This window comes from Bos taurus, chromosome 11 (assembly GCF_002263795.3).
Source record: "Bos taurus isolate L1 Dominette 01449 registration number 42190680 breed Hereford chromosome 11, ARS-UCD2.0, whole genome shotgun sequence".
In the NCBI taxonomy this organism is placed as follows: domain Eukaryota; kingdom Metazoa; phylum Chordata; class Mammalia; order Artiodactyla; family Bovidae; genus Bos; species Bos taurus.
In genome coordinates this window covers 44283303-44310519 of record NC_037338.1, presented here as the reverse complement: position 1 = coordinate 44310519, position 27217 = coordinate 44283303, and the positions used below count along the sequence as shown (strand labels likewise).

Here is a 27217-nt window from a genome sequence, read left to right as displayed (position 1 = left end):
TTCCTGGGCATTCCCACCCCAACTGCATCTCTCTTCCACCAGCTCAGCATCTTTGTAATCCAGCTGTCCAGCAGAGCTCTCTGACACTACGGTTTCTTCATAAATGTTCATCTAATGACAGAGACTGCAGGGAAGTAGGGCCAGTGTAGCCCACAGAGCAGGGACTTCCTGGAACTCCATGGCAAGCGCCTCTCTTGCCTGTGAAATTTCAGAGGAACCACAGACCTCCCCACATGCAGAAGCGCTGAGCCCTTCCACCGCAGCTCACTGAGAGAACGTCCCAATGTTTAACAGGGAATACAATAAACTGACTTTAACAGGTGTGTCATGATTAGAAATTTCTACTGCTTATGAAAATACTTTATAGCTAAGTAGATTTAAAATGTGATAAAATTTAGGAATTTTACTAATCTTGTCTAACCAGAGAAATAAATCTTTTATGGATAGAACTGTATACCTTTAAGGAAAATTGGTCAGTTTTCATTCCAATTCCAAAGAAAGGCAAAGCCAAAGAATGTTCAAACTACTGCACAATTGCAGTCATCTCACACGCTAGCAAAGTAATGCTCAAAATTCTCCAAGCCAGGCTTCAACATTACATGAACTGTGAACTTCCAGATGTTCAAGCTGGATTTAGAAAAGGCAGAGGAACCAGAGATCAAATTGCCAACATCTGCTGGATCATCAAAAAAGCAAGAGAGTTCCAGAAAAACATACTTCTGCTTTATTGATTATGTCGAAGCCTTTGACTGTGTGGATCACAACAAACTGTGGAAAATTCTTCAAGAGATGGGAATACCAGACCACCAGACTTGCCTCCTGAGAAATCTGTATGCAGGTCAAGAAGCAACAGTTAGAATTGGACATGGAACAATGGACTGTTTCCAGATTGGGAAAGGAGTATGTCAAGGCTGTACTGTCACCCTGCTTATTTAACTTATATGCAGAGTACATCATGTAAAATGCGGGGCTAGATGAAGCACAAGCTGAAATCAAGATTTCTGGGAGAAATATCAATAACCTCAGATATGCAGATGACATCACCTTTATGGCAGAAAGTGAAGAAGAACTAAAGAGCCTCTTGATGAAAGTGAAAGAAGAGAGTGAAAAAGTTGGCTTAAAACTCAACATTAAGAAAACTAAGATCATGGCATACAGTCCCATCACTTCATGGCAAACAGATGAGGAAACAATGGAAACAGTGAGAACTTTATTTTGGCGGGCTCCAGAACCACTGCAGGTGGTGACTGCAGCCATGAAATTAAAAGACGCTTGCTCCTTGGAAGAAAAGCTATGGCCAGCATAGATAGCATATTAAAAAGCAGAGACATTACTTTGTCAACAAAGGTCCATCTAGTCAAAGCTATGGTTTTTCCAGTAGTCATGTATGGATGTGAGAGTTGAACCATAAAGAAAGCTGAGTGCCGAAGAATGGATGCTTTTGAACTGTGGTGTTGGAGAAGGCTCTTGAGAGTCCCTTGGACTGCAAGGAGATCAGTCCTGGGTGTTCATTGGAAGGACTGATGCTGAAACGGAAACTCCAGTACTCTGGCCACATGATGAGAAGAACTGACTCATTGGAAAAGACCCTGATGCTGGGAAAGACTGAAGGCAGGAGGAGAAGGGGATAACAGAGGATGATATGGTTGGACAGCATCACTGACTCAATGGACATGAGTTTGAGGAAGGTCTGGGAGTTGGTGATGGACAGGGAAGCCTGGTGTGTTGCAGTCCATGGGGTCACAAAGAGTTAGACACGACTGAGTAACTGAACTGAACTGAAGGAAAATCAGAGTAAGAAATGTTACACATTAGTTCTTACAGCTGAGCATGAGTGTGTGGTACTTACAGCATGTGTTCCAAGGAGCAACAATCCTATACATTGTCTTTAGGAGCAAAGTTTATAAATATACACAGTGTTCTCGATGATCACATTAATGCCTCTGATCTCAAGGAGGCATCTTATTTCTTATGAGGTTTTTTTTTTTGTTTTATTTTTTCTGTGTTTGTTTTGGTCTTGTTTTAAAGAAGGCTCTAAATCAGTCATGCCACCTTCACTCACATTTCAGTGGTCCTACACTGGACTGATAGCTTTTAAAGACATAACTTGGTTTAAATAATGTATCTAAATCATGTCAAATCTAACTTTTAAAATGTTCTCAGAAATTTATTTACACAAGCCCTTGAGTTGTTTAGGAGGAAAGTCAAGCCACTTGACAAAGAGAAAAGACCAGACACTTAATAGCTGTGGCACCCTATTCCAGTACTCTTGGCCTGGAAAATCCCATGGACGGAGGAGCCTGCTAGGCAGCAGTCCATGGGGTTGCAAAGAGTCGGACACGACTGAGTGACTTCACTTTCACTTTTCAGTTTCATGCATTGGAGAAGGAAATGGCAACCCACTCCAGTGTTCTTGCCTGGAGAATCCCAGGGATGGCGGAGCCTGGTGGGCTGCTGTCTATGGGGTTGCACAGAGTCGGACACGACTGAAGCAACTTAGCAGCAGCAGCAGGGACTGGTCTGGACTCTCACTAATCCGTGTGGCACCTTGAAGAACAGGCACCAACACTGTCCTGCAGGGTTAGTGTGCTGACGCTCAGAGTGAGGTCATCTGCCCAGAGGGACAGAGTTAGCAAGGACAGAACTGGAGCTGGAACCTGGTCAGACGTGCTCCAAAGCCCACATTCATAACCCCGATAAATCCTGCCTAAAATGATGCCTCAGCAGAAGGTAAAGGGAAGCACTGCTCTGATGTGCTCTCCATCTGTCACACGTGCCCACCGTGACATGGAAGCTTACAGAGCCAACTGTAAGGACCCTCTCTTGGGACCTCATCCGTGAGCTTAGGGTCCAGCTCTCCCAGGACTGCTGAGCGCCCCCACTTCTGCTGTAGGCCAAACACAGAAAGGGAACTACTTCTTGAGAGTTCCAAAGAAACAAAGTGTATGACACAGAAATTTTTCCAGACACTTAAGGAACTCTAAAATACCACACAAATCGACCTTCCAAACTCTAGAGCAATGATGATCAACAAGACTGTTAAGTTCATCTAAAGTAGCTTAGGGATTTGAGGTTTATAAAAGCATGTTTTATGTAGTTTAAATAATTAAAGATCAGTTAATTAAGACCTTAAGGGTACACACAATGCCATTACCTGAACCTCATGAAAAGCACGAGATTGGCGTGGGTAGACTGGGACATGAATCACAACTCCGCACAACCAGTCAGTGAAAGGAAATGAAGATGCTGCAGGGAGGAAGCGGGGTCTTAAAGAGAAGAGGTCATCCAGACAGGCTTATTTTTCTAGTTGATACAATATCGAGGGACAGATTTTACATGCCAAGCAAATTATAGTGACTGCTGTTGCACACACACGAAGTAAATGGGAAGATTCCCCAAAAGACGGAATATAAGTTCTTGAAACCACACTCCTGAAACCTTCCTAAGACCCCAGACTAGAAAGAATGACAGAAGTTTTATCAAACAGTGTATCCACAAATGAGAAAGCATGAAGAGGAGAGATACTGTGCATGCCTGGCCCAGGGAATCTTGTCTCGTTAGGACTTGCAGGCCAGGGCAGGGTAGAGGCCCACCAGCTCCTGGGCAGCAGGCAGGCCCCCCCATCCCCGAGTGGAGTCCTTATCCTTCCTGCTTCTGCCATCCATCCTCTTTCAGCAGCCTGTAGCCACTGCTCCTACCCTCTCACCATCCACTGAAGAGCCTCCTTTCCCATTCTCCACCTGTCCAGTGGACAATGCTTCCCAAACTGAAGAAATACTAAAAGAATGGCTGTTCACCTTGCCTGCCCACCACCTGTATCCAGTTGTGTTGCTATTCTACTTCTCCCCACAGGAGGCGTCTTGGTGGGACAGCCAGTCAGGCTCACGCCCACCCTGCCGAGACATGGGCACACGTCCTAAGTTGGGCCCATAAGACATCTCACTGTCCTGGAAGAAAGACTGGAAATGGTCTGTTCATCCTTCCACTCCAGCAGTAGAATGAAACTGCTGGTTTTCTCCCTTCGAACCTGCAAGCCCTGGCCAGCACCGTAATCATGACTGACATGGCCTGCTCTTCTGAGAATGGCAAAGGAAGCGAATGGACTATATTGCACTGCTGTACAGCGACAGCACAACCCAGTCCCCCTCAACATGGCCCACCTCTCCCTTCCTGAGTCCCATTAAGTTCACCTTCCAGTTCCCCTGGAAGGGTAAACACGCATCTGACCATCCCCCTGCCACCACCACTACCAAGCCCCTGTGTTTGTGCTTGGATGCCCATAGCAGCCTCCCGCCTGGGTCTCCTCATGCCCAGCTTCTGCTCATCATAACAGGGCAGGAGCGTCCTCCTCCTGCCCCACTCTGGGGCCCTCCACAGGCAGGGTCTCTCTATCCCATGGTGCACATCTACCCACTGACCAGCAGGACATACCTGGCAAAGGGCTGGATGCGGATTTTAACTTAAATGTGATTCTTAGATTCCATATCCAGAAATTCCGAGCCTGTATTTCTACATCACCCGCAGGTGACTGATAACTGATCTATCCCTCTTCTCACTCATGCACACAGAGACCCCTGTGTAACCTCAGACTTGGAAGAATGAGAAATGAAGCCTCCTCTGGGAAACACTAGGGATGCCAGTGCTGGACAATTTCTCTTCAGCAGAGAAAATCACTTTACTAGAACCAGTCTGTTACAGCACGCCCAAAATTGGTGAGGAGGGTGAGCTATATAGAATTCTTAGTTTATTACGCTGCCAGAGCTAAAAAACTCATTAATCTGTAGAATGGAAAAGTGTTTAGCCTCACCTGATATTAAACATTCCCAAAGGTCACGTGCAGTGGCAGCTGGCTCTAGGGCTCCCCCCTCTCATGGTGTTTGCTCTGGTGCAGACAGGACACCACGGAGGGGCTGCAGAGTCAGAATGAGATGCCGAGGAACCCTTGGTCCCATAGCAGATTTAAAACAGTGCTGGTCCTGAGCAGAATTGTTTAGGAATGTGACATAAAAATAAACCTGATTTAGCACGTTTGCATAGTTTAATTTTAAAAAAAGACCTCAGGAGTGTATCAGCATATAAAATAATAAAAGAAGTTCCAACAACACTTCATGCTCTAACCACTGAGCAAGTTATAGTTCCTGTAACTTATGGTAATATCTTTAGTCTAATCTCTGACTCCCCACAAAAATGTTCATGCTTCCTTTATAAGAAATTTTCCTACATTTAGTCATTCCAGAACTTCCATCAGGATGAGAGACAACAGCTTCATAGTTTTATTTAATGATTTCATCTTCCAACTTTTAAAATAATAATATACTTTCATTTTTTTCATATAAATACAAAATTAAAATCAAATAATGAGTTTTTTTTTTTAATTAATTTTATTTTATTTTTAAACTTTACATAATTGTATTAGTTTTGCCAAATATCAAAATGAATCCACCACAGGTATACATGTGTTCCCCATCCTGAACCCTCCTCCCTCTTCCCTCCCCATACCATCCCTCTGGGTCGTCTCAGTGCACTAGCCCCAAGCATCCAGTATCGTGCATTGAACCTGGACTGGCATCTCGTTTCATACATGATATTTTACATGTTTCAATGCCATTCTCCCAAATCTTCCCACCCTCTCCCTCTCCCACAAAGTCCATAAGACTGTTCTATACGTCAGTGTCTCTTTTGCTGTCTCGTATACAGGGTTATCGTTACCATCTTTCTAAATTCCATATATATGCGTTAGTATACTGTATTGGTGTTTTTCCTTCTGGCTTACTTCACTCTGTATAATAGGCTCCAGTTTCATCCACCTCATTAGAACTGATTCAAATGTATTCTTTTTAATGGCTGAGTAATACTCCATTGTGTATATGTACCACCGCTTTCTTATCCATTCATCTGCTGATGGACATCTAGGTTGCTTCCATGTCCTGGCTATATAAACAGTGCTGCAATGAACATTGGGGTACACGTGTCTCTTTCCCTTCTGGTTTCCTCAGTGTGTATGCCCAGCAGTGGAATTGCTGGATCATAAGGCAGTTCTATTTCCAATTTTTTAAGGAATCTCCACACTGTTCTCCATAGTGGCTGTACTAGTTTGCATTCCCACCAACAGTGTAAGAGGGTTCCCTTTTCTCCACACCCTCTCCAGCATTTATTATTTGTAGACTTTTGGATCGCAGCCATTCTGACTGGTGTGAAATGGTACCTCATAGTGGTTTTGATTTGCATTTCTCTGATAATGAGTGATGTTGAGCATCTTTTCATGTGTTTGTTAGTCATCTGTATGTCTTCTTTGGAGAAATGTCTATTTAGTTCTTTGGCCCATTTTTTGATTGGGTCATTTATTTTTCTGGAGTTGAGCTGTAGGAGTTGCTTGTATATTTTTGAGATTAGTTGTTTGTCAGTTGCTTCATTTGCTATTATTTTCTCCCATTCTGAAGGCTGTCTTTTCACCTTGCTAATAGTTTCCTTTGATGTGCAGAAGCTTTTAAGGTTAATTAGGTCCCATTTGTTTATTTTTGCTTTTATTTCCAATATTCTGGGAGGTGGGTCATAGAGGATCCTGCTGTGATGTATGTCAGAGAGTGTTTTGCCTATGTTCTCCTCTAGGAGTTTTATAGTTTCTGGTCTTACGTTGAGATCTTTAATCCATTTTGAGTTTATTTTTGTATATGGTGTTAGAAAGTGTTCTAGTTTCATTCTTTTACAAGTGGTTGACCAGATTTCCCAGCACCACTTGTTAAAGAGATTGTCTTTAATCCATTGTATATTCTTGCCTCCTTTGTCAAAGATAAGGTGTCCATATGTGCGTGGATTTATCTCTGGGCTTTCTATTTTGTTCCATTGATCTATATTTCTGTCTTTGTGCCAGTACCATACTGTCTTGATAACTGTGGCTTTGTAGTAGAGCCTGAAGTCAGGTAGGTTGATTCCTCCAGTTCCATTTTTCTTTCTCAAGATTGCTTTGGCTATTCGAGGTTTTTTGTATTTCCATACAAATTGTGAAATTATTTGTTCTAGCTCTGTGAAGAATACTGTTGGTAGCTTGATAGGGATTGCATTGAATCTATAAATTGCTTTGGGTAGTATACTCATTTTCACTATATTGATTCTTCCAATCCATGAACATGGTATATTTCTCCATCTATTAGTGTCCTCTTTGATTTCTTTCACCAGTGTTTTATAGTTTTCTATATATAGGTCTTTAGTTTCTTTAGGTAGATATATTCCTAAGTATTTTATTCTTTTCGTTGCAATGGTGAATGGAATTGTTTCCTTAATTTCTCTTTCTGTTTTCTCATTATTAGTGTATAGGAATGCAAGGGATTTCTGTGTGTTGATTTTATATCCTGCAACTTTACTATAATCATTGATTAGTTCTAGTAATTTTCTGGTGGAGTCTTTAGGGTTTTCTATGTAGAGGATCATGTCATCTGCAAATAGTGAGAGTTTTACTTCTTCTTTTCCAATTTGGATTCCTTTTATTTCTTTTTCTGCTCTGATTGCTGTGGCCAAAACTTCCAAAACTATGTTGAATAGTAATGGTGAAAGTGGGCACCCTTGTCTTGTTCCTGACTTTAGAGGAAATGCTTTCAATTTTTCACCATTGAGGATAATGTTCGCTGTGGGTTTGTCATATATAGCTTTTATTATGTTGAGGTATGTTCCTTCTATTCCTGCTTTCTGGAGAGTTTTTATCATAAATGGGTGTTGAATTTTGTCAAAGGCTTTCTCTGCATCTATTGAGATAATCATATGGTTTTTGTTTTTCAATTTGTTAATGTGGTGTATTACATTGATTGATTTGCGGATATTGAAGAATCCTTGCATCCCTGGGATAAAGCCCACTTGGTCATGGTGTATGATCTTTTTAATGTGTTGTTGGATTCTGATTGCTAGAATTTTGTTTAGGATTTTTGCATCTATGTTCATCAGTGATATTGGCCTGTAGTTTTCTTTTTTTGTGGGATCTTTGTCAGGTTTTGGTATTAGGGTGATGGTGGCCTCATAGAATGAGTTTGGAAGTTTACCTTCCTCTGCAATTTTCTGGAAGAGTTTGAGCAGGATAGGTGTTAGCTCTTCTCTAAATTTTTGGTAGAATTCAGCTGTGAAGCCGTCTGGACCTGGGCTTTCGTTTGCTGGAAGATTTTTGATTACAGTTTCAATTTCCGTGCTTGTGATGGGTCTGTTAAGGTTTTCTATTTCTTCCTGGTCGAGTTTTGGAAAGTTGTACTTTTCTAAGAATTTGTCCATTTCTTCTTCGTTGTCCATTTTATTGGCATATAATTGTTGATAATAGTCTCTTATGATCCTTTGTATTTCTGTGTTGTCTGTTGTGATCTCTCCATTTTCGTTTCTAATTTTATTAATTTGATTTTTCTCCCTTTGTTTCTTGATGAGTCTGGCTAATGGTTTGTCAATTTTATTTATCCTTTCAAAGAACCAGCTTTTGGCTTTGTTGATTTTTGCTATGGTCTCTTTTGTTTCTTTTGCATTTATTTCTGCTCTAATTTTTAAGATTTCTTTCCTTCTACTAACCCTGGGGTTCTTCATTTCTTCCTTTTCTAGTTGCTTTAGGTGTAGAGTTAGGTTATTTATTTGACTTTTTTCTTGTTTCTTGAGGTGTGCCTGTATTGCTATGAACTTTCCCCTTAGGACTGCTTTTACTGTGTCCCACAGGTTTTGGGTTGTTGTGTTTTCATTTTCATTCGTTTCTATGCAAATTTTGATTTCTTTTTTGATTTCTTCTGTGATTTGTTGGTTATTCAGCAGCGTGTTGTTCAGCCTCCATATGTTGGAATTTTTAATAGTTTTTCTCCTGTAATTGAGATCTAATCTTACTGCATTATGGTCAGAAAAGATGCTTGGAATGATTTCTATTTTTTTGAATTTACCAAGGCTAGCTTTATGGCCCAGGATGTGATCTATCCTGGAGAAGGTTCCATGTGCGCTTGAGAAAAAGGTGAAATTCATTGTTTTGGGATGAAATGTCCTATAGATATCAATTAGGTCTAACTGGTCTATTGTATCGTTTAAAGTTTGTGTTTCCTTGTTAATTTTCTGTTTAGTTGATCTATCCATAGGTGTGAGTGGGGTATTAAAGTCTCCCACTATTATTGTGTTATTGTTAATTTCTCCTTTCATACTTGTTAGCATTTGTCTTACATACTGCGGTGCTCCTGTGTTGGGTGCATATATATTTATAATTGTTATATCTTCTTCTTGGATTGATCCTTTGATCATTATGTAGTGACCTTCTTTGTCTCTTTTCACAACCTTTGTTTTAAAGTCTATTTTATCTGATATGAGTATTGCTACTCCTGCTTTCTTTTGGTCCCTATTTGCATGGAAAATCTTTTTCCAGCCCTTCACTTTCAGTCTGTATGTGTCCCCTGTTTTGAGGTGGGTCTCCTGTAGACAACATATGTAGGGGTCTTGTTTTTGTATCCATTCAGCCAGTCTTTGTCTTTTGGTTGGGGCATTCAACCCATTTATGTTTAAGGTAATTACTGATAAGTATGATCCCGTTGCCATTTACTTTATTGTTTTGGGTTCGAATTTATACACCATTTTTGTGTTTCCTGTCTAGAGAATATCCTTTAGTATTTGTTGGAGAGCTGGTTTGGTGGTGCAGAATTCTCTCAGCTTTTGCTTGTCTGAGAAGCTTTTGATTTCTCCTTCATACTTGAATGAAATCCTTGCTGGGTACAATAATCTGGGCTGTAGGTTATTTTCTTTCATCATTTTAAGTATGTCTTGCCATTCCCTCCTGGCTTGAAGAGTTTCTATTGAAAGATCAGCTGTTATCCTTATGGGAATTCCCTTGTGTGTTATTTGTTGTTTTTCCCTTGCTGCTTTTAATATTTGTTCTTTGTGTTTGATCTTTGTTAATTTGATTAATATGTGTCTTGGGGTGTTTCGCCTTGGGTTTGTCCTGTTTGGGACTCTCTGGGTTTCTTGGACTTGGGTGATTATTTCCTTCCCCAGTTTAGGGAAGTTTTCAACTATTATCTCCTCAAGTATTTTCTCATGGTCTTTCTTTTTGTCTTCTTCTTCTGGAACCCCTATGATTCGAATGTTGTAGCGTTTAATATTGTCCTGGAGGTCTCTGAGATTGTCCTCATTTCTTTTAATTCGTTTTTCTTTTATTCTCTCTGATTCATTTATTTCTACCATTCTATCTTCTAATTCACTAATCCTATCTTCTGCCTCTGTTATTCTACTATTTGTTGCCTCCAGAGTGTTTTTAATTTCATTTGTTGCATTATTCATTATATATTGACTCTTTTTTATTTCTTCTAGGTCCTTGTTAAACCTTTCTTGCATCTTCTCAATCCTTGTCTCCACGCTATTTATCTGTGATTCCATTTTAATTTCAAGATTTTGGATCAGTTTCACTATCATTATTCGGAATTCTTTATCAGGTAGATTCCCTATCTCTTCCTCTTTTGTTTGGTTTGGTGAGCATTTATCCTGTTCCTTTATCTGCTGGCTATTCCTCTGTCTCTTTATCTTGTTTAAATTGCTGAGTTTGGGGTGTCCTTTCTGTATTCTGGCAGTTTGTGGAGTTCTCTTTATTGTGGCTTTTCCTCACTGTGTGTGGGTTTGTACAGGTGGCTTGTCAAGGTTTCCTGGTTAGGGAAGCTAGTGTCGGTGTTCTGATGGGTGGAGCTGTATTTCTTCTCTTTGTTCAGTCGCGCTGTGGGGAGGGAGGGAGGGATGCTGCAAACAAATAACACTGGCGTGCGTTCGCAGTGCCTCAGCCACACTGGGTCTGCCCCCGCTCACGGCGCGTGTAGCCTCCCTGCCCACACTGCTCGGGCTCTAGGTTGTTCCTCCGGGAACAATCCGAGGCTGGCCCTGGGCTGCATGTACCTCCCAGGTCCAAGCCGCTCATGTTCAGGCACTCGGGCAGTCCTCAGAGGCGCAGACTCAGTTGGGCCTGAGTTTTGTGCTCTTCCCAGGTCCGAGCAGCTCAAGTGATGAGGTGTTTGGCGAGCGCCAATGCTGCGACTTATCGCCTCCCCGCCACTCGGTTATCTGGGTGTAAAACCGGCGCACCTTCTCAGGCAGATGTTAACTGTCCAGACCCCCAAGAAGTTTTAGTTAGCAAAGAAGCCTGCTTACAGTTTTATAGATAATGTCTCTCTGGGGCTGCAATTGCCCCCTTCCGGCTCTGGCTGCCTGTCACCGGAGGGGGAAGGTCTGCAGCCAGCTATCTCTGTTCAGTTCTTTGTTCCGTGCGCGGGCCTGGCGGTGTCTTAGGTTGGGGCTGGCTTTTCGCGTGGTAGATATCCCACAGTCTGGTTTGCTAGCCCAAATTATTTCGCTCAGATAGTGTTCAGGGTATTCAGGCCAGATTCTTACTCTAAGCGATGCAGCCTGCGCTGCGCCTCCCTGCCCAGCCCCCGCTTGCTAATGGTGCGTGCAGGCATCTGCGCTGCTTCTCCGCTGGGGGAGTTACTGTAGGACTCGCAATCTTCGAGTTTTAATTGTTTATTTATTTTTTCTCCCCGTTATGTTGCCCTCTGTGCTTCCAAAGCTCGGCACAGATTCAGCAGTGAGAAGGTTTCCTGGTGTTTGGAAACTTCTCTCTTTTTAAGACTCCCTTCCCGGGACGGAACTCCGTCCCTCCCTCTTTTGTCTCTTTTTTTGTCTTTTATATTTTTTCCTACCTCCTTTCGAAGAGTTGGATTGCTTTTCTGGGTGCCTGATGTCCTCTGCCGGCATTCAGAAGTTGTTTTGTGGAATTTACTCAACGTTTAAATGCTCTTTTGATGAATTTGTGGGGGAGAAAGTGTTCTCCCCGTCCTACTCCTCCGCCATCTTGGCTCCTCCTCCTAATGAGAGTTTTTTCCTTTGGTTTCTATTTCAGCAGGTACTGGAATCCTGAGATTCTACCTTGTGTTCTTCCTTCTACGTAACTCCCTGAGTCGGATGAGGACTTGGAGACCTCCAAGAGCAAGAAGCCTTCCAGTGATTCAAGCAGCATAGAAACCGTGATAATAAATCATTATTAAGTGGTCTTTCATGGTGTGGGAGATTCTCCCGTCATCCTGGACAGATAAAGAGGTACCATCCTCCCTGCCACCCACTCCTCCGTTGGCTGGCTGCTCACCTGAGTGGCTGGTTCTCTGGGCCCACATCCATGAAGCCCATCTCCTCCAGCTTGCGGCGCCGGTACAGCTCATAATGCCTCGTGTGGGTCTGGTCTCGAAGATCCTCCATATTTGTACAAATGAGCATCTCCCGGAGCTTGACAAAGTCACAGTGGTTTTCATTCTCCACTAGCCAGAGAGAGAGAAAATACCAATAGTGACTTTCAGTCCTGACACACAATTGGTATTTGTTGAATGGATGAGTAAATGAAAACATATTTGAAATAAGCAACAGCGAAATGATCAGTCTGACGAACAGCTATGGCTGTTTCACCCAAGTAGCCAAGGAAGCACTTCTTGTATCACACACACCAAATTACAGGCAGTGCTCATTAACAGACCAGAGTGCTGGCTTAAATTTGGTAGCCAAGGGAAACAGGAAAGAAATATATTCTATCTGGTACTGTATGCTCCACTAATTTCACTAATATTTTGTTACCAGTTTATAAACCATCCTTAGGACATTTCACGTACCACCTGAGAAGAGTATATAACATTTTTTCACTAAAACTTCAAGGTGGTAAATTCTGCACACTCAACAACACCATCTGTGCCTGCTGTGATTATCAAATCCTTGTACAACCACTATGCCACATTTGTGGTCCTGAGTCAGGTACCTAATTGTGACCAATAGTTGTAAATACAATTATCTTTATATTTTCTAAACATTAAAAATGTTAAGTTTTGTAAATATTTTCCACTAATTAAAAAATTTGTCAATTAAAAAAACAGCACTGAGAAACCATTATCAGCAGGGGTAGTCTATTTCCCCATTAGTTAGTACCATGAGTGAATGAACCAGACAGTTAATTTCATACTCATTGCAATGTTAGATACATGCTAAAAATCTTCATTTGGCTGACTGTTTGGGAAATAGTTGGCAATACTTTTATAAGTAAAAATATATAAATTTATAAGGTTTATTGTGTTCCAGAATTAACTAGTAATTAATTTATGTACTATGTTTAAACAATACTATTTACACTCAAATTCTGTTCAAAGTACCCAACTAGTGGTTCCTACCTTCTGAGTGTCTTAGCACACCTTGACAGGTAACTAACTGGTCTAACACAAGAAGTGGGGAGGCTCTATTTGGCTCTGCAGACGTGGCCAAAACAGAACACAGCCAGCCCTTCTGACAGCTAGTCAGAACCCAAAATAAGCATTGCCTCCGAGGATGCACTAAATGCAGCTTTTAGACTGTCAGGCAAGCACACATGTCCTCGTAGATCTCCTTTACCTTGTACGACGCCCCAGGGATACTGGCGAGCTTTGACCATCTTGTTTCCAACTTTCACTTCATCCATACTTCCCACCACAGCAAATGGCAGGTGTCCCTGCAAAGGAGCCAGCATATCAATCACATCTCATACCAATGGCAACAGAGAAAAGGACATTTACTAAATGACAAGTGTGTTAAAGTCAAATGGTCTGCTATGCCTTAGCTTTTAAAACCTGCCCTGTGAATATATGCCAGCTGTTCTATGGTCATCCTCAGGCCCTACAGAGAAAAGTAGTTACTGAGAATGCCCCACATGCATTCCAACTTTGCTATAAGAATACAAAAAAAAAAAGAATTCTAGCACAGGTATCATTTACCTCATGGTCTTGGATATAAAAGACTGTTGAAGAAATCACATACACATCATATAACTAAAGTATATAACTATATTTAGGGTATACATACATACATAACACCAATATCAAGTAGTATTTAAGTCCCAAACTATGCTAACTACAAATGTTACAGAAATGTAGAGGAGGGAGAGATCTCTGTGGCAGGAAGACACAACCAAGCTGGAGACAGAGCAAGCAGAATAGAAGAAATAGCACAGCAAGAGGAAGCAAGAGGAAGATTGTGAAAAAAGACACAGTGGCTGTATTTAATGGCAGTGAGGAGACTGTCCTGTCAGACACTGAGGATTAATTTAGGGGAAAATCTAATGTAAACAGTATTATGTTTAATATTTAATGATTGACTGTGTAATCTCTTAATTGTTACCCTCTGAAAATGTATTCCAGGTGGGCACACACACACAAAATCAGATATAAAGAGTTTAACACACAGGAATTATCACTTCCTTTACATAAGTCAGCTTTTTATATATTTAGTTTAAGTATCTTAATATGGACAAAGTGTGAAAAAATCAGAAAAGGAATAGAGGAGAAATGGAATGAACAGGTACTGAATGTCACTGCCAACCAGTGAACAAAGCTGTCTCCTTTGTTTTAAAAACATTTACCTGTTTTATAGGTAAGTTAACAGTCTCAGGAAAATGGGGAGCCCCATTTTATAGGTAAGTTAACAGTCTCAGGGAGGTTAGGAAGTTCCACAAGAACTCCAAAACCTTTGATCTGTCAAAATCCAACCAAGTATTTAAGAAATTTGGTAGCCTGAAGTAACACAAAGGACTTAGTCATTTTTAATCATACTGTTATGTATAATTAAAATATATACTAAATATATTCTATATTAAAACACAAAAGTTATGTGAATGTTTCACATGTACTTGTGATACTGTAAGGGAGGAGCTTAAATACCAGATTAGAAAGCTCCCTGTAAAGTCTCTCAAGAGGGAGGCTGTGCCGTCTTCTCCTGTCCTTAAGACAGGACAGAAAGGACTCTTACTAAGGAAATAAAAAATGGTTCCACAGAAGGAGAATCCCAGTCTCACAAATGTATCACTTCATTTAGGTGAAAGTAGGGAGGGAAGAAAAATGCTCACAAATGTAGTAGCAATGTCACTTTTTTTGTATATAAAACAGAATTATTCAATTAAGAGCTTACATTCATTGAAGCATTGATCTTAGCAATAGTTTCATCATCTGTTGGGAATTGGTATATCTGAACACCATTGCTGACCAGTTCACTCATGAGCTTGATCTTAAACTTCTGTAATTCAGTTTTAGAAATGGCATCTGCTTTGGCAATCACTGGTATAATGTTCACCTATTAAGAATAAAGAAAAACAAAATCTTATGATTCGAGGGTTTATTTTTTAATAACAAAGTTTCTGAATTCAAAACCACTCAAGCTCTGACAGATTTCCTTAGGACAGGCAAACTATGGTCCACTCATTGCCTGTTTACATAGGTAAAGAGTTCCTGAAACACGGCCAAGCCCACTCATTACACATCATGTATTTCCTGTGATCACTTTCATTCTGTAACAGCAGAAGTGAGCAGTTGCACCAGAGGCCCATGACCTGTGAAGCCTGAAGTATGTACTACCTGGCCCTTCAAGGGAAAAGCTTGAAGGCTCCTGATGTAGAAATCACTGCTTCATTCTTACCAGACAGCCCTACACAGCCATTCCTGCAAATGCTGGCCTGGTAATAACTGCTTTTCAGAAGCAGAGCTCTTACAAAGTTCATCCTGCATCTGAAGTCAGGTTCAGAAATCTCACATTTCCCCCTCTGTCTCTTACAATTCTATCATACACAAAATAAGTAGAATGTAAGAGAGGAGCTGAAATCACCTGCATAATTCACTAAGAATTTTTATCTGTTAATAATCTCAGCACTAAGTAATTTGGTGACTGATTTCAGCAGACCTATGGGTCAGGCCACAGGCCTCCTCTGCCTTCACTGAAGCAAGCCCCTCTTCCCAGTGAATGCATCTGATCTGACCCCACTGTCAGAATCTTACCCACATGTCGACAGAGGGAAATTTTATGGATACCAACTAAAAACATTCACAACTCAAAGGAATTAGTTTTTCAGCATTATTTAAAAGTCCTGTCACTGGCCAGAGTGGAAGAGATGCAGGGACATGAAGACTAGTTCTGTGAGATGTTTAAAAAATATTTATTTATTTGGCTGTGCTGGGTCCGAGTTGTGGAGTGTGGGATCTTCAGTCTTCATTGTGGCATGCAGGATCTAGTTCCCTGACCAGGGATTGAACCTGGGCCTCCTGCATTGGTAGCCACTGGACCACCAGGAAAGTCCCAGTTCTGTAAGATTAATGTATCAACAAAGGAGTGATATCACCACAGATTAAAGGGTTTATAGGCTTTTCGTTATTTATTAGCTTGTTTTTAGTGAAAAACTTCAGGCTGAGTAGTCACATGTGTCAAAAGAGTGAACTGTCGGTATAATTTTCAGAGTAGAAATGAAAACTAAAATAATTCTTTTTCTATTCTTAAACATCCTTTTCTTCTCCAGCTTCACGTTGATTTACTGTGTGTACATTTGGATTTATTAGTCTTAAATATGTTCCAAAGGGGATAAAGATTTTTCCAACTAACCATGAAATAAACTTTCCAGCAATTTTGGGTAAACACCTTTCAAGATAAGTTAGTCAAAGTATATAAAAATTTGATGCCAAGTTCTTGATTTCAGTATCATATATACTTAGATATTCAGTAAACTATGCCAAGTTATACTTCTAATTGATTCCAGGATCAATAGCAGAAGCACCCCAGTGTATGTAGCTGACATTAAGCTTTCTCATTGTAGTATGAAAACCTGACTGATATTTGACTGCTGAGGCATCTGTTTCAGATATCCATTAGAATAAACAGCCAGCACCTGAGGACACAGCTACTGGCTGCCATCAGGTAAGGAACAGGTCACCCTCCTGGAGGACTCCTTTCAGAAAGTCTAGGTGACCCACCTCTCCCTTCAAGCCCCAGGTCCCACGGGGGTGCTTTAAAGTCACCCAAAAAGAGGGAACTGGAGAAGCCCGAGATGCCCCACCCTCAGACCCTGATAGAGGCTGATCCCTCTCTCCCTTTTCCCTCCCATCCTCTTCCCCCTGCACCTGCTGTGCTGTGTACCCTCAGATCCTGTAGGAACAACCCTTGATCCTCAGAGTCCCCCAGTGCTTGTTGCTCAGGTGCCGCCTGGGATTCTAAGAACCACAAGGGCCGGCCCAGTGTCCCTGGAGGTGGGAGAGTGTGTGAGGGCCCACTATGAGTAAATGCAGGTGTGGAGCACTTCACATTCCCAGCCAAGCTCATCACCATCAGCTGAAGGACATGACACAGGCTGAAAGCAGATGTCCCCGCAGATGGGGTCATATCACCAGCTGCACAGGTAATTCCCCATGTAGAGCAGTGGAGTCATCTTTTAAGAACAAGATGCACTATCGATTTAATCACCCTCAGACTTCTTTCAGAGGTAGATAGTTTTGATTTTAAAAGTGAAGAAACTGAAGCTCAGAGTGGTGGAAACTTGCCAAGAACACAGGGCGATCAAGTAGCAGAGGAGCCCTGAAAGTCACCCCCACAACTCCACACAGACCTCAGCCTGGAGCTCTGTCTGCCTGAGATGAAGCTGCCCACTCCTGCATTCATGTCCCTTTAGTAAGGGTGGATTTCCACACATCAGACTCAATTGTGAAGATAACTGGCTGAATGGTTATAATATCCCATCAGGTGAACAGACTCTCACTCCAGCTCCTCCAGGTTTGTCTCAGCCAGGGGACCACAGTGCTGGTCTCTGTGCTGAAATGCCCACCACCTGCCTCCCACACTGACTCCTGTACAGAAGGCAGCCCTGGTAGACCCCATGCTCTCCCAGTCCCAGCTCACAGGCTGCTCAGCCAGGTCAGAGGTCACAGGGGAACCCTGGAGACCTTTTTAGTGTGAGCGTGTAGTCTTTATCCTTTAAACAAAAAAACCTGAAGTGAGTTAATTTCTGGATACTACTACTTACAGCTCCCTGAATTTATATATAGCTCATTGGCTCAGAAATTAAAAATAGGTTTTCTGGATACAGTTCAAATTAAAATTAATTTACTGCATGAGACTTTAGACCTTAATCTTCATCAGTGAGCTTCTTATCATTTAATAGTGTCATAAAGTAAAATTAGTGTCAAATAAATTCTATAGTTAAATGAAAATGAATACACATATTCTGACATGCAATTTAATCACTAAAAAAGGACTGAAATTTTATGTTAACACTTTTTCTTTGTATCTCATCTTCCAAACTGAATTTCTCTGTAAAATATCCTAAAATTGAAACTTGCTAAATGTTTTAAAAATATACAGAATGAGATAGTTAAGATATATGCACATATCATAAATATATTTATATATTTAACAGTTCACTCTAAATCCTGAAATGCAACCACTGGTTCTTCTCCAGACGCACCTTGCTATCCAGGCTCTTCATGGTCAAGAGATCCAGTGTCTTCAGGGAGTGGCCTGTCGGGGAGATGAAGTAGAGGCACACGTGGACACGGGAGTCATGGTAGTTAAAGAGAGAGCGCTTGATCTTCAGCTCTTCTTGGAGGTAAGCTTCAAACTGAGCATCTATGTAGTCAACTATTGGTTGGTAGCTGAAAAAATATTTAAATATTTAATATGATATATTCATGGTATCTTGATAAAGTATTTGCATAAATTTAAAGTTTGAAATCTGTTTTTTCACCTGTGAACAAACAGTTGACTTCTATGCTAAATAGATAACTTCAGTAATAAAATAAATGTGCAAATGTGCAGGTACAAAGGCAGTACTTTGAAACTATCAGAACAACCTGTGCCTTAAATGATTTTACAGAAATGACACTGAATGTGCCTCTCACACTCATTCACACCTGGAGCCCTCTGGCATGGCTCCCCAAACCTGCCAGGCTGCTGAAGGAGGATAAGCATCTAATTGCAACCATGCTGGACATGGCGTATTACCCTACATGAGTATCAGCAACATAAAAGTTACTTAAGTCAAATTCCATGACTTCTTGTTTCTGAAATTAAATTTGTGTGGCATGGAAAGCATTAACATAGTAAGGAAAGGGCACACCCACATGGAAGTATCATAACTGGTGACAGAGGCACAACTTTATTCTCATTTACTTACAAGCAGAGGAAGGCCCATTACAGCCGACAGGCTTAGTCCTTGCATGGATCCATCCTCCTGCCTGAAATGCCTAACCCCAAGAGAAAGCAGTGCCCAGGGGCTGCTCTGCTTTGGGAAGAACTGACGTGTGGGCATGTGAGGAGAGGACCCAAGGCTACAGACATTTCCTATAACCATCTTGGTGGTAGAAAACTACGCATTTGTCAAAATTAAGTTGTACACTTAAACCAATGCATCTTATTTATTGTCTGTAAATTTTACATCAATAGAACTTATTTATAAACAAATTAGAAAGGAAGAACAATGCCATTATTTTCAGACTATACTATTGCATACATAGAAAACCTAAACAAATTTATTAGAGATGCATTAACTAGAATTAACCAGAGAATACACAGAAGTTTCTGTGTACAAGATCAATTATATTTCCACACATTAAATGGAAAATGAAATATTTGTAAAAGATATCATTTATGAGCTCATCAAAAATACCAAATATCTAAGGATAAATTTAAGTAAAGCTTTACATAATTCCTATATAGAAAACTAAAAAAAAAGCCATGTATCATGGGCCTTTGCCTCCTCCACTAATCTACTTCTTCCAGAAAGCCCACAAAAATTGTTTCTTGAAATCTATAGCAGAACACACAAATGTGCTGAACAGGTTAAAACATAATGAGAGTCAGTTTTGCAACATATTTTCACTCTAAAGCAAACTTTTGGGACCTAGAAAACTACCTGTAATAATGAAAATATATGAATTTCAAAAAGGAAAAAGAATGAACAGTCATTGCCTCAGTCTGTTTTCTCCTTTTATGGCTTAAATTTCATATTTAAGTCAAAATCATCTTTGTAATAAGATAGGAGAAATAATGACAAAAAAAGTAACCTAATACAAAATATAAATTAAAATTGAATCATCACACCTTTCCTGCAATGCTTAATGTGGCTAATTTAGTTAGAACTTCACAAAAAAATTCATGTACCATGGATTTGGTAATTATGTATTTGCCATGTATGCCTTTTTTTTTTTTCCTCAACAAAACGGGTCTTGCCTGAAAATTACTTAATATACACTGAACTGTCATATCAGGAAAAACTTAAAACTATTTTTGCTGCCATGCACACTTTAAAAATGTGATTCAAATTATTCTAAAGAAAATAGACAACTGGATAGAAAAATGTCAATTTGTTAACAAAAACAAAATATTGCTTTATTATTTAAAGAATTGAAGTCTGGGAAGAATGTCATGGGTTTCTACAGATTAAAGTCAAATCAGCACACATAGCAAGAAGGCAAATGTTCTGTAATAAGAAAAAACCTGTTTTATTACTAGAGGAAAGCATGTACCTCTCTTCTTTGTTTATTTGGTCACCAAATCCCACTGTATTCACGATGGTTAGTTTCAATCGAACGTTACTTTCCTGGAGTTCATACGTCTGTGCTTTAAGTCTAACATGTGGGTAAAAATGTGAGGATTCATGGTCTTCGAAATTAGTATTAAACAATGTGTCAATCAGCGTTGATTTTCCAATTCCAGTCTCTCCTGAAAGAAATGCAGATACATATTCATATTCACAGGTGCACAGAATAGATGAAGAACAGAACAGTAAACTCTTACAGTGATTTGGTTTCATGAATCCCAAATATTTCAAATATTGCAAAGGCTGGATTGTCCCTGAAAGAAGTACACGCTAAGGTGGTTCATTCTAAGCTGAGCATAAAAATGAGCCCTGTATGCCGAGTTACTCAGAACTCTGAAGAAGGCACTGAACTGTTTAAAGAGCAAAGAGAAAGCTTAAAGCAGCACGGCTAAGAAAAAACTGATAGAACTTAAATAACTGAGAAAATCTGTACTCGTGCTCTCAGGTTGCTCAAATGGGCACCATACTGCCCATCACAAGGAGGTGAGCACAGGAACAGGACGAAAAAGTCTGGACAGGCTGGGCACTCACCCACACAGAGAATATTAAAGCAGAAGCCTTGCTGGATGGACCTGTTGACCAGCTGATCAGGCAGACTCTCAAAACCAACATGGCCAGACATGGTTAAAGAGCGAGGGCTGTCTTTTTGCTGCAAGAAAGCAAAAACAATGGCAACAGTTTTTTTAAAGTTTTACTGAGACAGAGTATAGGCACATTGGAAAGCACAGACATAATTTATCAAAAAAACTAAAGACTTTTTTGATCATTATACCTCCCCCAGGATACAACTGGTTTGTGAGAAACCTGTGTCCAGACCCTCAAAACATGTATTTCTTATTATCTTCCTACTATGACAGCCTGACACCATTTAAACATTAAAATATTTGATTTCCCCACACAGAAAAATACTCAAACTATGGCATAATCATTCACAAAATGGAGTGTGGTGTATAAAAGTCATGAAAGATGTTTATGACAAATTTTAGATATAAATTGTCACATTACAATGTCAAGTGAAAGAGGTACAGCACAAAGTTACAGATGGAGTTCCAGCTCACAGTTGTGACAGCATAATTTATGTCACACTCAACCTCCTTGCTGGTAAGTTACAGTCAGTTCCCTCAAGTCACTGCAGCCAAAGGCAGAGAGACTGTGGAGTGAGGGACACACCCTTGTAGCTTCTTCCCTGAAGGCAGACCCAGCCACTGCTCTACAAGCAGACAGAGCTCAGGAGGGAACTAGGCTGACTGGGTTCAGAAGCCAGTGGAGACAAGGGCAGGCAGGTCAGCTGAAAGGGGAAATTCCAGAAAGGAGGGAGTCCACAGTTGGCTCACACACGCCCCTCAAGTCTTTGGCTGAGTGCTGACCTACACACGAACAGAGAAATGGGAATTGGAATGGCCAGCCTGGGGAGCTTAGACTTTAAGTCTATAAGTTAAAGGACTCAGTAAACACATGAAAACCTACATGGGTCTCATTTTAGGAGTAAGGATCAGGTCCCAGCACTCAGAAATCCTCCCTCGTGCTGAAGGCACAACTGAAGTAGACCTGCTGTAACAGAGATGAGTGTGACCAGCCAGTGACTCAGCTAGTACCTGCTGGACCAGAGGCCAACACTCCTCAGAAGAAGACAGTCCAGCACCTCTCCAGTGTGTCATCCACAGCACCTAACTGTACAACCAAAGTACTACACAGAAAGAAGCAAAAAACCCAGTTCACAGTCAAGGAAGAAGAAAACGGGCAGCAGAGCAAGATCCACATATAAGCCACATGTTGAACTAGCTGGTAAGAACTTTAACTCTGACAAATATGTTAAAAAGAAAAATGTTCTGTTTCTCTACAGAAGAGATATATATGACAGGTGACGTGACAGGTAATTATAAGAGAAACAAGAAAGCTCTCGACAACAACAAAAGGTGACAGATGAAATTCCTGGAGTGGAAAAATGCAACATCCGAAATAAAATAGTATTAACAGCAGATCAAACAATGGGAGGAAGTATTAGCAACAGATCAAACAATGGGAGAAAGACTTGTTCAATATCATATCCATACTAAATATCTTTGTCCATCTCTCATAGAAAATATAAAACTATAACAGAGCCTTAAAAAACTGGCACAATATTAAATGGTCTAACACACTTAGTGGGAATGCTGGATGGAGAAGAAATGGGAGCAGGGGATGGAGGACGGAAATTTGTAAGTAATAGTGACTGATAATATTCTAATTGTTTCAGCATGAACTCAGAGATCCAAGAATTTCAACAAACTGCAAACAAACAAAAGCAAAGGAATCCACAGCCAGGCACATCAGAAAAAACCATTTAAAAGTAAGAATGGAGAAAGATCTACAAGTAGCCAAGGATGGCAAGACATATTACAGACAAGTAAAACATAAAATGATCACGGTATTGGCACAAGAAATGATGTAAACCAAAAGACAACAGAACGTCATCAGTAAAATGCCAAAAGTAAGAAAATGACAACTCAGGATTCTTTATTTTTCCGAAATGTGTTTATATCTTTATGGCTACACTAGGTCTTTGTTGCTGGGTTTTCTCTAGTTGTGGCGCAGGGCTACTCTAGTCATGGTGCGAGGGCTTCTCACTGCAGTGGTTTCTCATTGCAGTAGTGTGGCGTACAGGCTTAGTTCTTGGACCAAAGGATCAAAGCCCTGTCCCCTGCACTGGCAGGCAAATTCTTAACCACTGGTCCGCCAGGAAAGTCCCTTACAACCCAGAATTCTGTATCCAATGAAAATATCCCTCACAGGTGAGGGCAAAATGAAAACATCTTCACACAAAATCTAAGAATTTTACTGCAAGCGGGCCTTACCTGATAGGAAATATTAAAAATTCTCAAGAGAAAGGAAAATGACAACAGATGGAAATTCAGATCTACAAAAAGGATAAAGATTTGTCAGAAAGGTAAAAATATGGGTAAATACAAGAGAATTTTTTGCATGTTTTAATTTCTTGAAAATGTAGATTGACTGTTTAAAGCACTAACAACAGTGTGATGCAGGACTTACGATACATGGAGAAGCGGGATTCATGACCATGACAGCACAGAAGATGGGAGGGGAGGAATCACCCTGCTGTAAGACTCCTGCGCTGTCCATGAGTTGCCATCACCCTGCTCAAAGGCAGTGAGGGGTAAGTTAAAGCCCACATCAACTACTGTTTTAAAAAAAAGAAGCTTAGCTAGTAAGCCAAGAATGGAGATAAAATGCAACCATAAAAACACTCCATTAATTCAAAAAGAGGCAGGAAAATAAAAAAATGAAAGAATAAAAGGGACAAATAGGACATAAATGGCCAGGCGGCAGACTGAAACCAGCCACGTCTGTAGTTACAAGGAAGTGGTCCCAGCCAGCTGTCCAGTAGACCCTTCCGGGACAATGCCAAGCTGCCAAAGGAACCACTAGCCACATGCAGACATGGCACACCTGGTTGTGACACTTGCAACTGAGGAAGGAACTTTCAAATTTTATTTAATTTTAATTAATTTAAATATCCAGGTGTGGCTAGTGGCCACCATACTGGACAGTGAAGGTCTAAGCTTTTCAAATAAAAGGAAATTGTCAGACTGGATGAAAGAGCAAGACCCAACTCTGTGCTGTCAATACAGTAACTGACAAGCTCCTTGTAAAATTTACATGGGAAGCCAGAGGACTTAGCATCGCCAGAATCACTGTGCAGAAGAACAAGCTGAAGGATACACACTAGCTGGTCTAAGGCTGCAGTCACCAAGTAGCGTGTGTTGTGACTGTCTACTACTTACCTACAATTTAACAAAGAGGAGGGGCTGGGGAACATGAGGACTCAACAGTGGGCACTCAGTGCACCAGTCACCGAGCAATTACAGTAGATTCAGCAAAGCAGCGTGTCAGAAGGCAGGTTAAGAGTAATTCAGAAAGTCTGTGAGGTGGTAAAATAAAGATGGATAAGCTACTGTTAACCAGTAAGAGAGCAAGAATGAACAAATCACCATTTATCAAAACTATGGGGACTTCAGCATGTGTGGAGGAAGAGAAGAGACTACAGAGCACAAAACTACAGGAAACCAATCATGATCACCTATGCTCATGTTTGCAGTTTTCTTTTTAAAAAAAAAACTCACCTTGTTCACCAAATTAAATTTACTCCTCTCTTTTTAAATAACTTTTTAATAAAAAACTACCAAAACCTATCCTCCAGCGCAAGTACATTCAGAACCCCCTTGGAACCATGAAAGTCTGACGCTGTGCTCAGGAAGGCTCCTACAGGGCCATCCCATGGCACCACGCCTTGTCATCACTGAAGTCTATGAGGACACCTGCCAGAGCAGGGCCAGCTCCCCGACCGCTGTGGCAGAGCTGGAACCTGAATCTGCTTGACATCAGGCAGGGTAGAGACACTGTGGCCACTCAACAGTGATTCAGTCGATTACTGATTTTGAACTTGGATCAACGTTAACAGTTAATTCACATTCAAGGTGAGTACCAACAACAAGTCTGTCTAACTGCATCCTGAAACCACAGAGGCATCCACAGTACGAGGTGGGTCTGGTCTACTTAAGAGACATACTCACTTTCTGTTCATGGTCAGATACTTGTGAGGACGTATGAGCTGTTTTTGTTGTAATGTGAGACTGAAAGAGCTGAAAAAGAAAACACAGATGTTACTTAAAAGAAAAGAAAACCTATATCTAAGTAATATATTAATAGTTACATTAAAAAGGAATTCTAGTATTGTCATTATCACTAGGCTTTGACTTGTGATCTACACAAGGTTTTCTTGCTGGAAGGATGTCTGCAGAGGTCAGTACCATGTGATAGTCAACACATGATACACATTATTGCACTAACACCTTCACTCACAAAAATGTAAAAGTTATCATCACAGAACCCCTGCTATAGCCATCCCCAGGCCGATGGGGCCCAAGCAGCTGTGGGGTTCTCAGAGTAATGCTGCCTCAAGAGCACTCCATCCTGGCATGCAGCACAGGACATGGAGAAAACGTGTCCTTTTTAAAAAGGAACAGTAACATGGATGTAGTATGAAAAAGCGCAAGCAGTGGCGAATGAGAACAGAGAGCAGACTAAGTTCCCTCCTCCCCTGACCCCTGCAAGCTGGCAGTTCTCTCCCTTGGGGGTAGAGGCAGCCTGGAGTGTGAATGCACAGTGTCTGTGGCTCATGACTGGTGATCTGCAGTGGTTGTCCTTGCCACCTAATCTATGGTGGGGACCGCGTCAGCAGAGCATGAGCTACCTCCCTCCCTTCCTCCCTCCCTCCCTCCCAGGATAGTGCCCCTTCTGTAAACTGCACAACATGCAGATGCACCGTCTTTAACTACAACAGCTGCACTGCAGTGAACAGCAGCTTGTCTACACATGGGACTAAGGGGAACCTGATGCTGTGGCAAGGGAGGGCACCTTGAACCCCAACACATGGGGTGGCCAGGACTGCATTCTACAGAACGCTAATGACCCCTTCCCGTGGTACTTTCTGGGTAACGTGAGCTCTTGAAGGTGGGCCCTGGGACCTCACCAGGCACCTTGAGCAGCCAGCTGAGCGCACTGTGCCGGGAGTGGCTCTGGCCAGTGGGAATGCGCTGTGTATTAAGAGACAGCCAGGTCTCGGGGTGAACACAGGAACTGTTGTATGTATAAGAGAAAAGCACCTTGATACAAAGCCCACCAGAACTGGACTAGTGTGGCTTTAACTATACACACACTGCCCTGACTTTCCCTACCCCTGCCACCATGTGTCACGTGAGCTGGAGCGCACACCCCCAGTCTGAGCCAGCACAGAGGAGCCAGGGCACTGGGAAGACAGCCATGGTCACAGCCACACACAGAAGAGGGAAGACGACAAAGCGCTGGCCCAGGAGACACCAGCCTCAGGCAAGGCGGCACTTAAGATAGAAAACATCTGTATAGAACAGTCTTTTGGACTCTGTGGGAGAGGGATGATTTGGGAGAATGGCATTAAAACATGTATATCATATAAGAAATGAATCACCAGTCCAGGTTCGATGCAGGATATAGGAACCTTGGGGCTGGTGCACTGGGATGACCCAGAGGGATGGTACGGGGAGGGAGGTGGGAGGGGGGTTCAGGATGGGGAACACGTGTACACCCGTGGCAGATGCATGTTGATGTATGGCAAAACCAATACAATATTGTAAAGTAAAAAAATAAAAATAAAAAAAAATACATAATTTTTAGATGTTAAAAAAAAAAAAAAAAAAAACATCTCTGAGCCCTGAAAGTGAGGTGGAGTATCCTATCTGGATAAAGTGAACCATCAGTAGAAGAGTTTGCTGGAAACAAAGGGCTCATCATCTCTTGTTGTGACGTTATGAAGAGGCCAGAAGTGGAGCAGGGAGCTGCAGGATGAGGCCCGGAGTGTCCACCTGGGGTGGAACCTGCTGTCAGGACACCAGGCACCATGGAGGGAGACTGAGCACAGCAGAGCCTCTGTGTCTGCCAGCATTAGATGGGAGTGGGTGCTGCATGTCTAACTTAATTTTATCAACTACAGGACTCTAATGAAGATTAGTCTTTAAAAAACTGCAATAAGTAGTCTTGGGTTTTTAGTATAATGGATAGCATACTGAAATTTTTGTGAAATGCTGCTTAGGAAGCAGTATCATTGATACATAAAATTTGCTTAGAAAAAATAAGGTTTTGTACTTCTTTATTATTAAACTTTAAACTTTGACTAATAAAACCAAGGTTACATTTCTGTCATTTATATGAGTTCATATCAAGTATTCACTTTTGTTCATTCATTTCCTGTGTTTCTGAACACCTGCCAGAAAGCCTACTTAAAATCTCTGTGGA

At 41.3% G+C, this 27217-nt stretch overlaps 1 protein-coding gene and 2 long non-coding RNA genes across 14 annotated transcripts in view; 2 read left to right on the top strand and 1 right to left on the bottom strand.

Annotated features, from left to right (window-relative positions):
* Positions 1-18260, top strand: part of LOC101904087 (uncharacterized) — a 45166-nt gene extending 26906 nt beyond the window's left edge. The window contains exons 3-4 of one of the 2 annotated variants that reach the window (XR_003037170.2): positions 11876-12072; positions 16661-18260. This is a non-coding gene — a long non-coding RNA (uncharacterized lncRNA). Of the gene's footprint in view, positions 1-11875; positions 12073-16615 lie in introns of both variants that reach the window. The other variant, XR_003037169.2, reaches the window with a different exon arrangement.
* Positions 1-27217, bottom strand: part of SEPTIN10 (septin 10) — a 56911-nt gene that overhangs the window by 13770 nt on the left and 15924 nt on the right. For 7 of the 11 annotated variants that reach the window (XM_024998571.2, XM_024998572.2, NM_001046176.2 and 4 more), the window contains 7 exon segments: positions 24961-25029; positions 20921-21038; positions 20316-20511; positions 18257-18443; positions 14947-15108; positions 13399-13495; positions 12119-12287 (listed from right to left, as the gene is read on the bottom strand). In XM_024998571.2, the coding sequence (XP_024854339.1) occupies positions 12119-12287; positions 13399-13495; positions 14947-15108; positions 18257-18443; positions 20316-20511; positions 20921-21038; positions 24961-25029 (998 nt within the window). 11 annotated transcript variants of the gene reach the window in all.
* On the top strand, positions 21035-27124 carry LOC112448778 (uncharacterized). The gene is made up of 2 exons (XR_003037171.2): positions 21035-22174; positions 22626-27124. It is a non-coding gene; the product is annotated as an uncharacterized lncRNA (long non-coding RNA).